Source organism: Lytechinus pictus, chromosome 2 (assembly GCF_037042905.1).
Source record: "Lytechinus pictus isolate F3 Inbred chromosome 2, Lp3.0, whole genome shotgun sequence".
In the NCBI taxonomy this organism is placed as follows: domain Eukaryota; kingdom Metazoa; phylum Echinodermata; class Echinoidea; order Temnopleuroida; family Toxopneustidae; genus Lytechinus; species Lytechinus pictus.
Genome location: NC_087246.1, coordinates 8,473,805 through 8,490,363, shown reverse-complemented (window position 1 = coordinate 8,490,363; position 16,559 = coordinate 8,473,805). Strand labels below are relative to the sequence as shown.

General features: G+C 37.5%; 1 protein-coding gene across 1 annotated transcript; it reads left to right on the top strand.

Annotated features, from left to right (window-relative positions):
- Nucleotides 1–722: 722 nt before the first annotated feature.
- LOC135156370 (uncharacterized protein K02A2.6-like) lies at nt 723–15,289 on the top strand. Its single transcript, XM_064108695.1, has 2 exons — nt 723–13,159; nt 14,993–15,289. The coding sequence occupies exon 1, from the start codon at nt 796–798 to the stop codon at nt 3,499–3,501; it is 2,706 nt and encodes a 901-aa protein (XP_063964765.1). The 5' UTR covers nt 723–795; the 3' UTR covers nt 3,502–13,159; nt 14,993–15,289.
- The last annotated feature ends 1,270 nt before the right edge of the window (nt 15,290–16,559 follow it).

The following is a 16,559-nucleotide window of genomic DNA, read 5'->3' as shown; positions in this document are numbered from 1 at the left end:
AGCTTCCGAGGACAGTGCAGAAAATGTGGAAAGAAGGGGCATATTGCTAGAAAATGCAGGAGCAAAGACTGTGAAAAGTATAAATTTGATGTAAAGAAAGACAGAGACAGTAATCAAAAGAGAGACGTTAAGAGAAGTAGTGTTAAGAAGGTTGGTGCAAATGAAACACAAGAAGAGTATGATAGGTATGATGATAGGCACACTGGCCATAATGAGGATTATGATCGTACTACTATGTTCAAGAATGAGGTTCACTCAGTTGGTAATTCAGAGGGTAATGCCCCACCCCCAATAATAGTAGAGGTAGAGATAGAGGGTCACAAGATCGCTATGGAGTTGGACACTGGTTCAGGTGTTAGTATAATTCCGTACAGCATGTATATGCAGTATTTTACTCATATTCCTCTAGAGTCTAGTGTAAAGGTGTTCGTGTCAATAAGTCCAGGTGAGACTGTACCTCGAGGTAAGATAGAGGTAGAAGTAAAATATGGGAGCTTCAGAGGTAGTTTGATGTTGTACGTTGTAGACACCGAGTTTGTGTTATTCGGCAGAGATTGGTTGAGTTGTATAGAGTTAGACTGGGCTGCAATAATCTCTCAGTCTGGTAGAAGTACTAGTTATAGTTCGCGAAGTACTGAGGCAGTTACGGCAGTGCATAGCTTAGATAAGATTTTGGGCAAACATGATCGCTTGTTTGAGCAGCGGCTAGGCCATCTGACAAAAGTCAAGGCGCATATCACAGTACGCGAAGATGCACAGCCGGTCGTAACAAAACCGTTTCGGGTACCTTATGCGATGAAGGGAGCAGTGGAAAAAGAATTGACGCGCTTGCAAGAAAATGGCGTACTTACCCAGGTGGAGCACAGCCAATGGAGCACAGGCATAGTGGCCGTGCCCAAGAAAGACGGTAGCGTACGAATTTGCGGTAACTATAAGACCACAGTGAATCCAAATCTCGAACCGGTACCTCCTCCAAATATCAATGTCGAAGATATTCTAGCGAATTTGAATGGAGGGGTCCTCTTTTCGAAGTTAGACTTGGCACATGCGTACAATCAGTTGGAACTCGATGAAGAGTCAAAGAAGTATTTGATACTCTCAACCCACAAGGGTCTGTTTCAACAGAATCGACTCGTGTTTGGAATTACCAGTGCACCGAGTATTTGGCAGCAGACGATTGAACAAGTTTTGCAAGGACTCCCGGGTGTCCAAGTATACCTAGACGACATTTTAGTAACCGGTCGTACTGAGCTAGAGCACTACGAGAATCTAGACAAAGTGCTCACGCGCTTAGAAGAGAGAAATCTCACTCTAAGGCAGGAGAAATGCAGGTTTGCGCAAGAATCGATTGAGTTTTTGGGGCATGTCATTGATAGGAGCGGAGTACATAAGACCCCCGACAAAATGAAGAAGCTCGAGGAGCTAGAAAGACCACAAAGTGTTTCAGAGTTGAGGTCTTATTTAGGCCTATTGAACTATTACAGGAAGTTCATACCTAATTTGGCCCACGAAATCGCGCCGCTTACAGACTTATTGAAGTCAGAACGAAAATTTGTGTGGAATATCGAAGCAGAGCGAGCATTTCTACGCTCCAAGTCATTGTTGAAATCATCGGGATTTCTTGCACATTTTGATCCGACTTTACCGATGACGGTTGCCACGGATGCCAGTCCGATAGGAATAGGGGCGGTTCTATCGCAAATTTATGCGAGTGGTGAGGAAAGGCCAGTCATGTTTGCCTCACGTGCGTTGACAAAGGCAGAACGCAATTATCCGCAAATAGAGAGAGAAGCGTTGGCGATAGTGTTCGCACTTAGAAGATTCCACATGTATATATTCGGTCGTAAGTTCACACTGGTGACTGACAATAAGCCACTCACAGCTATATTCGGACCGTACAAGAGCTTGCCTGCTCTAGCAGCCAAACGGATGCAGCGATGGGCGATGTACCTGGCAGGCTTTGATTATGATATTCGATATCGTACATCCCAAGCGAATGCCAATGCCGATTGTTTTTCACGGTTACCTGACAGAAAGGAAGAACCGGATGTTCAAGAACCGGAAAATGTAGCTATCTGTCACGTAGATGCTTTACCGATGAGTTATGAGGAATTGCGCAACGCGACGCGCAAGGACAAGACACTGTCGAGAGTAATGCGCTATTCTCTAGATGGGTGGCCTAAGCGGTTACCGGAAGCAGACAAAGATCTGCAAGGCTTCTATGGGCGCAGATTCGAGATTACCATAGAAAAAGGAATTTTGTTATGGGGAATGCGAATCGTGGTACCACTGAAAATGCGCAGTGCAGTTTTGCAAGAAGTACATGAAGGGCACTTAGGCGTAGTCAAAATGAAGGCCATTGCGCGCAGCCATGTATGGTGGCCTGGCATTGATGCGCAAATTGAAGATGCGGCGAAGCAATGTCAAACATGTCAGGTGGTTCAGAAGCAACCATCGCCAAGTCCATTGCATCCATGGATCCCAGCAACGCGGCCTATGGAGAGGATTCATGTAGATTTTGCGGGTCCCTTGGAAGGACTGATGTTCATGATTGTTGTTGATGCATATAGTAAATGGCCAGAGGTGACTATTATGCCAAATATTACTACCGAGAAAACCATTGAAGCATTGAGAAGCATATTTGCAAGATTTGGACTACCACAGATCCTAGTATCGGACAATGGTCCACAGTTTACATCCGCGGAATTCACAGAATTCATGAAGTTGAATGGAATAGTGCATAAGCGAAGCGCGCCCTATCATCCGAGTACAAATGGGCAGGCCGAGCGTTTCATACAATCAGTGAAACAAGCACTGAGAGCATCCAAATCAGACGCAGGAAATGTTCAGTCGAGATTGGACAGATTTCTTTTGGCATACCGGAATGCCGCACATTCGGTTACGGGCGAATCTCCCGCAGCGTTGTTCTTGAATAGACCTTTGCGTAGTAGGTTGGATAACCTCCGCCCTAACGTCACAAGAAGGTTTGCGAGCCAATTACACGAGCAAACCATGCAGAGAGAAACACACAGGAAGACCAATAGATTGCGAAAATTTGAGATAGGTGACCATGTTTTGGCCCGTGATTATGTAGGAAGGATTAGATGGGTACCAGGTCAAATAGTAGACAGGGAAGGTCCTTTAGGATACAAAGTACAGGTTGAGAAAGGGGTATGGCGAAGACATGTAGATCAATTGTTGCCTAGATTAGTAAAGGAAGATGGAGAGACTGAAACTCCAGGTACAGAGTTTGACTTAGATACAGAGATAGAAAAGTTACAGAGTAGATACAATGATGTTGGTAGAGATCCAATAGGTATTGGTACCAGGGAGCCTCAAACTAGGGCAGATTTGTCTATGCTAGAACCATCTCAACGAATGGGTAGTATGGAAAATGAAACAAATGGGAATCAGGTGGATTTTCCCAAACCTGACAGCTTCAGGTTGAGAAGATCTGACAGGGTAAGAAAGCAACCCAGTAGACTTGTTGAAACTATGTGAGTTAAAGATTTATTGGTGTCATTGCATCTGGTGTTCAAAGGTGTCACAAAAGTCTGTGACCAGTTGTTTTGTTTATTTTGCATATTGATGTTAAAGGTTAACTATTACAAACAGTAGCATTAACTTATTTTCTTTGGAGATAATATGTTCAGTTTTTACCATGAACCATGGAAAAGTAGGTTCTTTGGAGATTTAACATTAACAAACTCATTAAATATGAGAGATGCATATGTTAAAAATTTATAAGTACTAGAGAAGCAAACACAAATAATTACCCAAAACGAACAGTTACTTTGGTTGAGTGATATTTTATTACACAGTTAAACTCACAAAAATGTAAATTTGACAGACTTGGTTTCATTACAGAATAATATTTATACTTGGATATGTGAAGGTATTACAGTAAAGAATGTTTATTCTACTATCGAAAACGGACATGGGTAAACCAATAGTATGATACATTGAATAATTGGTAGTAATGGTTCAATTATCATGTTTTTGTTATTTTAAGGTGAATTACAAGTGACAGAATTACATATTAATATGTATGAAATGCATATTTCTTTATACCACAGGTATACAACTTTTATATTAGGAGGGGAGAGAAATGTTAGATATACATATTGCATTGATACAGTTGGCACTTCATAGATAGCGTAGTAACGACATAGTTACTCATTGAACTCCGTGTTATACGAACTTGATGTAGTGTGAATCCAGAGTTTGTGCGTATTAAAGATGAACGTTGATCAAACACAGTTGTAGTCTTCGAGACTGATTACTGGATGTTCCCTATAAAGAACCCTATAAATACACAACAATTATGAAGTATCAGTCCTAGATAAAGGGGAAGGAGAACTCATTGCCGTGTATCGTCCTGGATCAGTGAGTGATGAAAAGGAATACTTGAAATGTTATTAGTGTTACTGATTTATTGTGAAATCTGAGCTGTGGAAACACAAATGCTGTTTGAAATCAGATCATGAACATGATCCTATGCTTCCAGCAAAGAATAGGAGAGACAATAAGAGCTACATACATGTAGCGAGAAGGCTGATCCTTACAAGAAATTCTACCATATATGAAGAATGATAGTTACCAGACTTGTCTGATCAGACAAACTGATAATGGCATTTGCTGAAGTGTTAACAGAGAAACATAGTCATGATAAGATCAAGACTCGTGCATCAGGCAAAGGTTGAGAGAGATTGCCACAATAATGCAGTAGTAGAGGAAATAATGATGGGAAGGCAAATGCTGACCGTGCAAGTGTGCTTAAAAATTTATGGAAATTGTAAAGTCTACAAGGCTGGCAGCAGGAATCAAGGCATAAAGTCAGTTCTACCCCATCACTAGTATTGCTTTCAAAATTGGCCATAGCCTGAAAGCATGCTGTGAGATTCTTCAAGGGCAAAGTCTAATCAAGACTGATGGAACTGTTGAAAAACATATGATATAAAAAGACAATACTTATATGGTGTAAATTTTAAATGACAAAAGATGTTACACATTTACTATGATTATTTTTTTTGTAATTCATGTTTTATTGATCATTTTCATCAAAATACACATAACGAAACATTCATGATATAATGGATCACATATAAAAGTTCAGATGACGTTGGCATATAAAATAACATGTCTAACATACAAAATAGTATAAGATAAGAAAACATATATGTTTGTTTACAACAACAACAAAAAATGATTATTGCAATCTATGATTATTGCAATCCAACTTTTTAAGTCCGGTTGAAGATTTGAGGGTTGAAGAAACCTTAACTGAGTATGTGTGGATTATTATTGCAAAAGCATTATTCACTACAGACAAGCAGGAAAAGACAGTGTTAAACTTCTTGGGTGGTATTCTGATAGCCATGCTTAAGTTAAACCTGGCTGAATTTAGACCAGACTTTTATGGAGTGCCAGTTGTCAGCACATATTGCTGTACAATCTATCTAAAGTAGACAGCACATATTTATGTACAAGCAATCTTCAGTAGACAGCACATATTTTTTGGTAGAATTATATTAAGCAATCTTGAGTAGAAAACATATATTTGGTACAGGTGTATTAAGCTTTCTTCAGTAGACAGCATATATTTCTGTACAAGCTTTTTTCAGTAGACAGCATATATTTCTGTAGACAGCATATATTTATGTACAAGCTTTCTTCAGTAGACAGCACATATGTATGTACAAGCTTTCTTCAGTAGACAGCATATACTTCTGAACAAGCTATCTTCAGTAGACAGCATATATTTATGTACAAGCTTTCTTCAGTAGACAGCATATACTTCTCAACAAGCTATCTTCCGTAGACAGCACATATTTATGTACAAGCTTTCTTCAGTAGACAGCATATACTTCTGAACAAGCTATCTTCAGTAGACAGCATATATTTATGTACAAGCTTTCTTCAGTAGACAGCACATATTTATTTACAAGCTTTCTTCAGTAGACAGCATATACTTCTGAACAAGCTATCTTCAGTAGACAGCACATATTTATTTACAAGCTTTCTTCAGTAGACAGCATATACTTCTGAACAAGCTATCTTCAGTAGACAGCACATATTTCTGTACAAGCTTTCTTCAGTAGAAAGCATATATTTCTGTCCAAGCTTTCTTCGGTAGACAGCATATACTTCTGAACAAGCTTTCTTCAGTAGACAGCATATGGGCGATTCCACACTAGAACTTCAAAAATATCATACATTTAAACATGCTTTCAATAAGTCATAAGTAGTGTAATATTTTACTATGATACCTAAATTTTATGAAAATTATGAGTTTTAACCAAAAGTGAAGTCAGATATAGTTTTTTTGGGGGGAACAATGGAATTTTCAATTTTCAATAACTTTGCTAATTAAATAGTCAAATACAAACACTGCCTGAAACAATTATTGGCAAAGCACGAGAAGATTGAAAATATTGCAGGTCAATGGAATAATATATCATTGATGGTTCCAAATAATGTCTACAACATTTTCATGATCCATAATAGGGGCAGCCCTGATTTTTCCGAACCTATTTTTGGCAATGTCCCGTACGACACATGAAAATGCAAAAGTTTTTCCTACAATTTTATTTTTGATGATGCAATTTCATAATATCAGTTTCTCTTTCTTTGACCCATGGGTGATCGATTTATCCCATAAAGATCTAATTACTGCCCTTCATTTTTCAATAATTGTCCTATTAAAAGTTGTCCCGTACGACACACACTGTGTCGTACGGGACATGTCCCGTGCGACACACAATATATAATGCATTTAATTGCAGGATTTGGATTCAGAAACTATAAGTAGTAGGCCTATTTTAATTCAAGTAACTGATTTGACATAAAGTGAACTGAAAAAATACTTTTTTAATCTCCATAGAACATGAAATAGGTGATTCTAACCATTTTAATTGATTTCATGTAGGTGTATTCTTTTGTGAATCCCTTCAACTAAACTGGTGATTTTCACTCGTCAGAGCAGGTTAATTTCTTTGTCACTGAGCATGAAAAGAATACCTTTATAATTGATTCACCCTAACCTGGAAGATGTCTTCCTCTTGCATGCTAATTAGGAATTATTATAAGACGTAAAAACAAAATTACATATCAATCAACTATTTGGACTTCCCTGGATGATCACAATTTTTTATATACAGTATTGAAACTCCTTACTTTTTTCAAGTTGTTCAAAAAAAAATCTGGAAAATAAGACAAACCATATGGTTTCATGAAATGCAGAAAGGTTTGAAAAAGTAGAACCGCATTTCTTTAGAAAAAAATATTTTGTGGAATTACAAGTGAAAGTTGTGACATATATCATGTATATATACATTTTATATGAAAAATTATAACATTTTAGCCCCATAATTTACACAAACAGTTTTATTCATTCATTGTTTAAATAGTGTATTGGAAATCATCAATTAATTCACTAAAATATAACTTCACACAAAACCTCAGGTTTTTCAGCTCGTAAAAATGCTGTGAACCCTTGTACATTTCCCATCATGAAAAAAATAATGATAACATATTGCTCCCGATTGTATATATTGAGGTTACTTAATTATATTGTCCTGAATGACTACTTATTAAAAGACTTTTCATTAAAAAGGAAGAATTTAGGGGCAATGTTCCCCTTCTGATTGATAAAAAGTTCATTGTTTTATTCAGGCTGCCCAGTACAACACGCAAGTGCCTGTACAACACACAAGTGTCCCGTACGACACACAAGTGTCCCGTACGACACATTATTTTGTTTATGATATATTGACAGAAATATTCAGCCAATAGCGGTTTCTAACATAATGAATGTCTTTAGTTTGATAGGATTATCATTATCATCAGCCAAATAAAGTGATTGAAGAAGTCAAAGAGACATAAAGTAAGAAAGTTTGGCTTCAATTTAGAGATGTCCCGTACGACACATTTTGAGTGTCCCGTACGCCACAATGTTCTCGAAAATTGTAATTTGCTTTATTTATTCATGAATGTTTATTTTGCTTTCTTTCATAGATGTGTTTATTCTTGGGTAATTGAATATCAGAGTTCAGTTTCTATGAAAATTATCTGTCCAACTCACAGACTTTAGAGTACAAACTTGAGGTTTCGAAAAAAAACACTTTTTCTGCGTCCGTACGACACATTACTATTTTAAATCTGTATTATACAGGATGTGAATTCAAGTCATTTTAAGACTTGGTTTTTCTAACACTCTGGTAGTACTTGATGATCACCTTTAGTTACTGGAATATTTTTTTGTTTTTCTTGTAAAAAAACTGTCAAATGTTCTCTAAATGTCCCGTACGACACGTATGGAATCACCCATATATTTCTGTACAAGCTTTCTTCAGTAGACAGCATATATTTCTGTACAAGCTTTCTTCAGTAGACAGCATATATTTCTGTACAAGCTATCTTCAGTAGACAGCATATATTTATGTACAAGCTTTCTTCAGTAGACAGCATATATTTCTGTACAAGCTATCTTCAGTAGACAGCACATATTTATGTACAAGTATATTAAGCTATCTTCAGTAGACAGCACATATTTATGTACAAGCTATCTTTAGTAGGCAGCACATATTTTTGTACAAGTATATTATGAAGATATCTTCAGCAGACAGCACATATTTCTATTTTTGGTTGAATTACCATCATTAGTTTGAAAGTTTATGGATCTGATTCATGAAACTTGGACATAAGAGTAATCATCAAGTATTACTGAACATCCTGTGCGAGTTTCAGGTCACATTCTAACCAAGATCAAAGGTCAATGAACTTTGGCCATTTCGGGGTATTTGTTGAATTACCATCATAACTCTGAAATTGTATTGGTACAGTTCATAAAACTAGGTCATAAGAGTAATCAAGTATCACTGAACATCCTGTGCGAGTAAATATTATTGTTAAATTCTCTGTTCCCCTTTGATATGACATCATAATGATCTGCTTTAGTGTTACATGGTTCCAAGCTGAGAATGTATTTTTTGTTTGATAATGATTACAATTCATCTTGTAATTCATTTAAGTGTATTTATTCCTTCATTCACACAGGCTGTTTGCTTAGAAATTCATTAATTTTTACAGGGCTATTGGAAGAAGTCGCTCAGCAATAAGTTTAGAGATTGCAGGAAGCATCAGGAACGCGACAATCCGTTGGCACAAATGGGAAAAAAAACAAAGTCAACTACATCCAAACGAGACCAAGCAAACAAGCAGATGTATGGTATCAAAAACTACCTACCTCCGCCCCCTGAGGGTGAAGATGAAGGAACCATCAGTGAACATATGTCAAGATGCTCCAGACTGAATCCAGAAAAACAAGACAGGACAAGGAAATGATATATCATCTCATGTCTGTCACTTTAACTCATAGGCGAAATGGTATGATCAACAGCAACTGGACTGTACCATACATGAAGGAGATGTAAACTTGCCTTTTTCTTCAAGATCAGGTAAGTTTAAAGACATTGGTTAACATTGTGAGAGCGCCCCCCCCCCCTTTCGCACAATATACCTGAAACGCAAAATGCCCTCGCAGCGAAGTTTAAACACTTTTGTCCCTTCCAATCTTCCGCATCTTTTAAGACCATTTGCACGATAGAGTCACGCATAATTTTGTACTTTCATTTCGCACCAAAAATTGCTGGTAAATGTGTTACTTTAATCATTTTTGCATCTGGTTGTTTTTTTTTATTCATCTTAACATAAATCTAAAAAGACTGATCAGGCAGCTCAGTTTTGAATTTTTTAAATCGATCAACCACAATGTTAACCAGTCGCTTAAGTTGTCAACTGCTCAACAAAATTAATTATATGAACAACTGATACATGAATTTAAAATGGCCAATATGTAGGCTCATTTAAATTTCATACATTTTTGCTCATCAATGGGAATCTGATGCAGTGGTCATTAGATAACTAGAGTGTCACTGATTCTAACTTGTGTGAGGTCAAAGATATAAGCTAGGAGTCAAGTTGGGTCATTGATGCAAAGGAGTAAGAATTCATAAATGGCCTTGGAAATAATTCTTGATTGTGTCACATGCCCATTCTGTTTCTTCAATACCAAAATAACCCAAGTTTCGCTTGTATTCTGCTTCTTCTTTATATTAGATGTACAGAGAGTTTGAAAGGCTGACAGAGGAACCAATCAAGGAAAAGTTATAAGCAGGGTTTTCTAATTATGCAGAGCCACTACTAGAAATATGCAAGACTGCCAAGCAAGGATTGGAGCTCAAGAACCTGAACTTGGCTGCAGCAGCAGAAAATGATGTAAATAAGGAAGGTAAGTTATCGACTATCAATTAGCAGTGGATTTGCAAAAATCCTTGTGAGGAACAAACAAGGCATAAGCGATATTATGTCTCGCCCACTTATGAAAATAACCAGAAATATTGTGATTTGTGAGGGCATGCAACAAAATTGTATCAAAACTTCATTGTGAAATGACTGGGATGGAATAAGAGTCTTGCCCATAAACTTTAATGTTGACCTCAAAATGAACTACACCTACAACCCAAGTTTGGTCGATAATACCCTTTGGGTCACCCGCGCATTCTTCATGACAATTACCCACCTGTTGGTCAGATATTTGGGCTAATTCAATGTGAAATTACACTTCCATAAAACCTCTACCACCCTGTACTGCCTTACTGATCCTTCAATAAATTAGCGTTTCCTCTCTGCGTGGCATGCGAAGAATCCCTCAATCAAAGTAAGTGTGCACATTCGGATAGCAAGAGAAAACAGCTATTATGATCTGCGTATGCGTGAGGTTTGGCATTTTGAGAGATCTAACCATTATGAAGAATATACGAAATCGGGTTGTCTTTTCGCAGGGTACATAGATATGCCTTCATGAAATAAAAGCAGGAGGCATCGGGGTATCCATCCGATGTGAAAACACCGGAAGAGCAAAAACAATATGTGAAAAACTACTTCGAACACGAAGGTATTTTGCTTGACCCTCAAAATATTGTAAAGAATCCAGGCCTACGCGCCATTTCAAAACAAATCATGAATGTACTTTGAGGGAAATTCGCCGAACGTAATAACTTGAGTCACACCAAGTATGTAAAAACCTCTGTGGAATTACTTGAATGTTTCAATGATGACAGTGTTACCATTCATGACATTACAGTTGTGAATAAAATGGTACAGATAAATTACACACGCAGCGAGGGGTTTGTAGACCAAAATGTTTACACTAACATTATCGTAGCAAGCTTTATCACTGCCCTAGCAAGGTTGAAGTTGTATTCTGTATTAGAAATGCTTGGGGATAGGTTCCTGTACCATGATATGGACAGCGTGGTGTTTAGAACAAATCCCTCACTCGAATCCTCTGACCCCAAATGGGCGATTATTTGGGGTATCTAACAAATGAAATCGACGCTACCAATGAAGAATACACATGGCTGTGTGGTGGCCTAAAAAATTATAGTTACAAAACTAACTTAAGGTAAGGTAGGGAATACCGTCTGTAAAGTAAGAGGTTTTACCTTGAATAATGCAAATTCGCTTGTTATCAACCACAATGCATTAAGAGAACTCATATCTCAAAACTCAAAACGTGCAATAAATGTATCTAAAATAGTACGCAATATATACAGACTAAGACCATCCATACAGAAGAGAGGAAAAAAGATTATCGGATTGTTTTCACGAAAAGGGTTCGAGTGGGGGACGGTACTAAAAATAGGACATGAGGATATCCCTTAAAATATAGAGAAACATATATAATGAAAGGTGGTATTCTCATAGATTTTATAGAAAAAGACACGCTTATACCCCCTTCAAATGTGTATTTATACATTGTCCTAAATTTTCAGATTCACTTTTTATATTATCCTTCTTAAGAAGGTTGTTGTTGCTGTTGAATACCTTAAGATGGATAGATCATCATTTCTTAGAATTCAACAATCCGTTATGAGGGGTATTCCTCAAAATTCATTTTGCATGAATTTCCTTACTATTGTGCTCTTTGTAATCATTTTATTCTCAAATTTTTTTCTTGATGTAATACTTACAAAGCAGACCACTGGTAATGATACAGTTGGCTTGTCGTATTCAAATTCCTCTATTGGCGAAGAGAGCTTCGCGAGTTCTTTCTCCATTGACTGAAATAAGATTCCTTTGTGCACCTTTTTTTTAGTCTATGAATATATATATAAATTAGTAACCGTTTATGCGTCACTCCACCCACATTTCTTACAATAGATTGATTTTACGTTGCATTCACTTACTCGTGTTTTAATTGTTTTATATTTTATATAATATATGTGCATGGCTCCAATCATGGGTACCCCTTGTCATAGGACAATTTAAATCTTCACAGTAATAAAATAAAATCATCCTAACCATCAAACTTACTTTTATCTTCAGAAGAAAATATAAGATAAGCTGAAATGACCTGAAAATATAACCCAACTTGTTTTCCTGATTTTTAATTGAATTTTTTAAGGCACCAAATAAGGTTTTTTGCCGTATGAAATGTTGCACACGGGAATGACAAAGTTTGTTTTATTTACTGCTGTAAGAAATATATCTTTCTGTTAACAAAATGCCAATTAAATTATAAGAAAATGTCAGTAGTGTGTGTTCGATTTGTTTATTTCGTGAGATTGACTTCTTGAAAGATTTTATTACCCGCCAAAATATATGTTTGCGTACAAAACGCTTCGTGTCCTCCGGCCCGGCCCTGACTTGTCCCGCTCAAAATATAGGTAGAATAATCATCTGGGTCTTATTTGTGGCCAATTTGAAGAGTTTCAATTAATGGCAAAACAGTACCGATCATATATTTGGTTTTGTGTTTTTCCCGACGACATAATTCATTTCTAAAATTTTTCATTATTTTTTGTGTCCATCCCGTTATGAACGCAAACGCACCATTTTTTAAAAGACGAAAATTTGTAATTGTCAAAATATGCCGTTGTTTGGCAACGTATATTGCCACTAGTTATAATCAGCATGAAAGCTTTCGACTTCGACGCAGTGCACACGCTACAGGCGATCTGTATCGGTCGTGTCTCGTCCTACCAGTTGGGTTATGTACGCAAACTGAGTTGAATTGGAGGGTCGCATGCCGTGGTGAATTGGTTATTTTTCGTTCTTCACTTTGCTCCAAGAAAAAGAAGTCGTCGAGTGGAAGGTAAGATGTATGATATAAACCTGTTTTTATCCGAATTACAATGCTGTGATTGCTGTTTGATATCGTGATGATAATTTTATCGAGTGTTTTGTATCGTACTTTTTCGCCTTCATCCATCATGTCCACATTTTCAAAGACGTGACAAGCTGACAAATACCAATCAGAAATTATGAAACCCTGGAAATGAATGCCGTCAAAACGGTAAAATATCTCTCCACGATGTGTAATAACACAACGATTCACTCTTGAAGATGGGATGTCGGAAAATTATTTTACGAGACTTAATTTTAATCGCAGTTTGCAGCCCACTTTGCGTGCATAACTCAGACGTAGGCGTTTTGCCGTCTTATGTTATGTACGTAAATGGAATGGAGAAATTTACAGTTTTGCGATCAATTTGTTTGAATTATTTCCTTAAGTTTGAAGTAGGTATTTCGGGACAAATTATTTTAAAACTTCCGTATTAGTACAGCGTTGGATGTGTGGCCTGGTGTGTAGGATTTTATTTTTACAATTTGTGTTCATAACTTTGGACAACAATTATTTATGTCCTGGTTATGCACGCAAAAAGCTCTGATATATTTTAGAGCAACAGTGAAGGTAACCAATATTTTTTCATTTTATTTTTCATCATAGACTTTAAACAAGCTATATTAGTTTAGTATGTGCAGTATTAAACATTTTTAGCATAAAACTGAGTCTATATTTAGTCATCTAATTTGTGTTCATAACCAGGACTTCAAGCCAACGGCGTCCGAGTGATGAACGCAAACAAGTAAAAAGAAAAATCTATCAATGAAATCATTGATGAAAAATATGCAATATGAAATTAAAATTAACTTCAGCAGCGCAATACATAATAAATTTTCCATTTTTGTGAGGTGCTTTAAGGTGGTTCACTGCAAAAATTTGTGTTCATAACTCTGACAACAGGCTGCAGTGTGTGACAGCTTACATGGAATGCTATGTGTGGGACAATAGGCCTACATATGCCAGCCATTTTTTAAAAGTTTTTTTGGTGTGCTCAGTAACGCATAAAGACAGCTACATGTATGGCTGTTGTATGATAGAAAAAATCATGTAAGGGGTCAGCTCTTTGGTTAAGATATTGTGAGCTTTCTCACACTGACTAAGTTCCATACATAGTTCGTTAGCTGTGTAGTTCAATAACACAAAAACTTTACATCTTCCTTGAACCCATTTAGTGACTTCCGAATTCAAATTTGGTTGAGGTGAACACCCAAAGTGTGTGAATTAGATGATAGATGTTTGGGTTGAGGCAATTTTGATATATTTAACCCTAATCCAATTGGGGAGGCGTACATAAAACGATAAAATACATAAGAAATAAGAAAATATGCAAATTTATGCAAATTTTTGATATAATTTAGCACAATATTAAGCATGGATGTGGATAATTACATTATTCGAAAGTATTTGAGCAGGAAACAAAAATTTGCATATTCAAATTTTTGATATAATTTAGCACAATATTAAGCATGGATGTGGATAATTACATTATTCGAAAGTATTTGAGCAGGAAACAAAAATTTGCATATTCAAATATTTAATAAATTATATAAAAAAAAACTAAATGTCCGATTAAAAAAAAAGAATTTGATTTACTTATTCTTCTCGAGGTGTTTTACAAACGTGCCAATTTTCAAGTCAATCGGTGCATTTGTGCCGAGATCTGGGGGGGGGGAAAGGCCCCCCCCCCCATGGACTCAAGACCGTCAAAAAGCCCAATGGGATTAGGGTTAAGGAATTATTTATTCACGTGTATCTGAATTTAGATTAATATGTAGACAATTCAACATTTTTTTTTATCAGGCAAGATGGATGGTTCTGAGACTGAGAGTGCAGCTGTTGCAGAGAAAAGAGCATTACGTCCAAGAGCACCAAAAAAGAAGACAATACCTCCTATCGTACTCAAGGAATCAAACCGGCGGGGAAAGGCTGAATACCACAGGGAATATCGCAGCAGAAGAAAAAATTGCAAAGAGATATACAAGGCATTCAGAAAACAAGAGAACGCGAGGATCAAGGACTACAGAAATAGGCAAAGTGAGGAGGCCAAACAAAGAGCAAAAGAATTGCAACGTGAGCGACAACGACGTTACAGACAAATGGCAAGAGGAAAGACGACACCGGACGAGGAACAACACAGAGAAACAACGCAAGTCTTGGAGAGATGCTAAGAAAGCTTAGAGGGAGAGCTTATCCACCCAAAAAAAGCGTGCCATCAATCAGAAGAAAAGAGAAAGGTACCATGCCAAAAAGGTGAAGAAAAATGTTGCCACCCCGGTGATTAGTCAGGAAGGACCACCACCCCCTTCTCCAGCTCCAGCACGCTCAACTACACGTCGATATAAAAAAAAGTAATGAAAAGTTTGCCACGGTCCAGAAGTCTAAAAGCAGAGGTACTGTATGCTAGCATTCAGCAGCAAACACCCACATCAAAAAGAATCATTCAGCATAAACTTGGTATGATGAGTCCCGATTGCCGTAAAAAATTGTTAGTGGCCAATTCCATTTCAACCACCATGGGAACATTGAAAGATTCACGAAGTAAACGACACATAAGGAACAAAAGACTAATTGCTCATGCTGTTCTCGTGAAAGAACAAAGCAAGAAGATGCTCAGATCCATAGGGGTATTGAAGAAAATCAAACGTAGAGTGAAAGCCTGCTGTGAGCAGCCTGGATGGGAAGAACATCGAGACCAGAGGAGAGACGTCATGGAACCTAATCAGGTGAAAACAATCCAGGACTTTTACAGTCGTGGGAACATCAGTGCGGATGTCCCCAATGTGAGAAGTGCCATCAAGGAAGGTGGTAGCATCATTGGGAGGAGAGTCATGGCGGTGTCACTTCTCTGCGCATACAAACAGTTCAGGGAAACATTTCCAGAGATCAAGGTTAGCTTTTCAAAGTTTAAGAAACTACGACCGAGGCATGTTCTACCCCACACACAAAATCGGTTCCGAGAGTGCCTCTGCGAATATTGTGTGAATGTAGAACTGAAATTGAAAGCCGTTAATAAACTAGTGTGTTCAAACGGAAAGGCCGACTTGCAGATCAGCAACAAGTATGAAGCGTCCTGCATGACATTGTGTCCCACATCTGGCAGTGAGGACAGGAAGAAGAGGTGCTTGGACAGAGAATGTCTCAACTGTGGCACACAACAAGTTACCAGCCATCTCCAATCTTTTCTCAGTGAGTCGTCAGAGAAACCAATCCAGTGGCAGAAGTGGGAGAAAAACACACATGACGGACAGTTTTGGCGTACAATGTAGATAACAAAAGACGGAACTGTACAGGATCTCGTTGACGAGTTAGTCGAAGAACTTGGTCCATTTTCAGTGCATCTGTTTAATGCTAAATGGCAGCATGATCA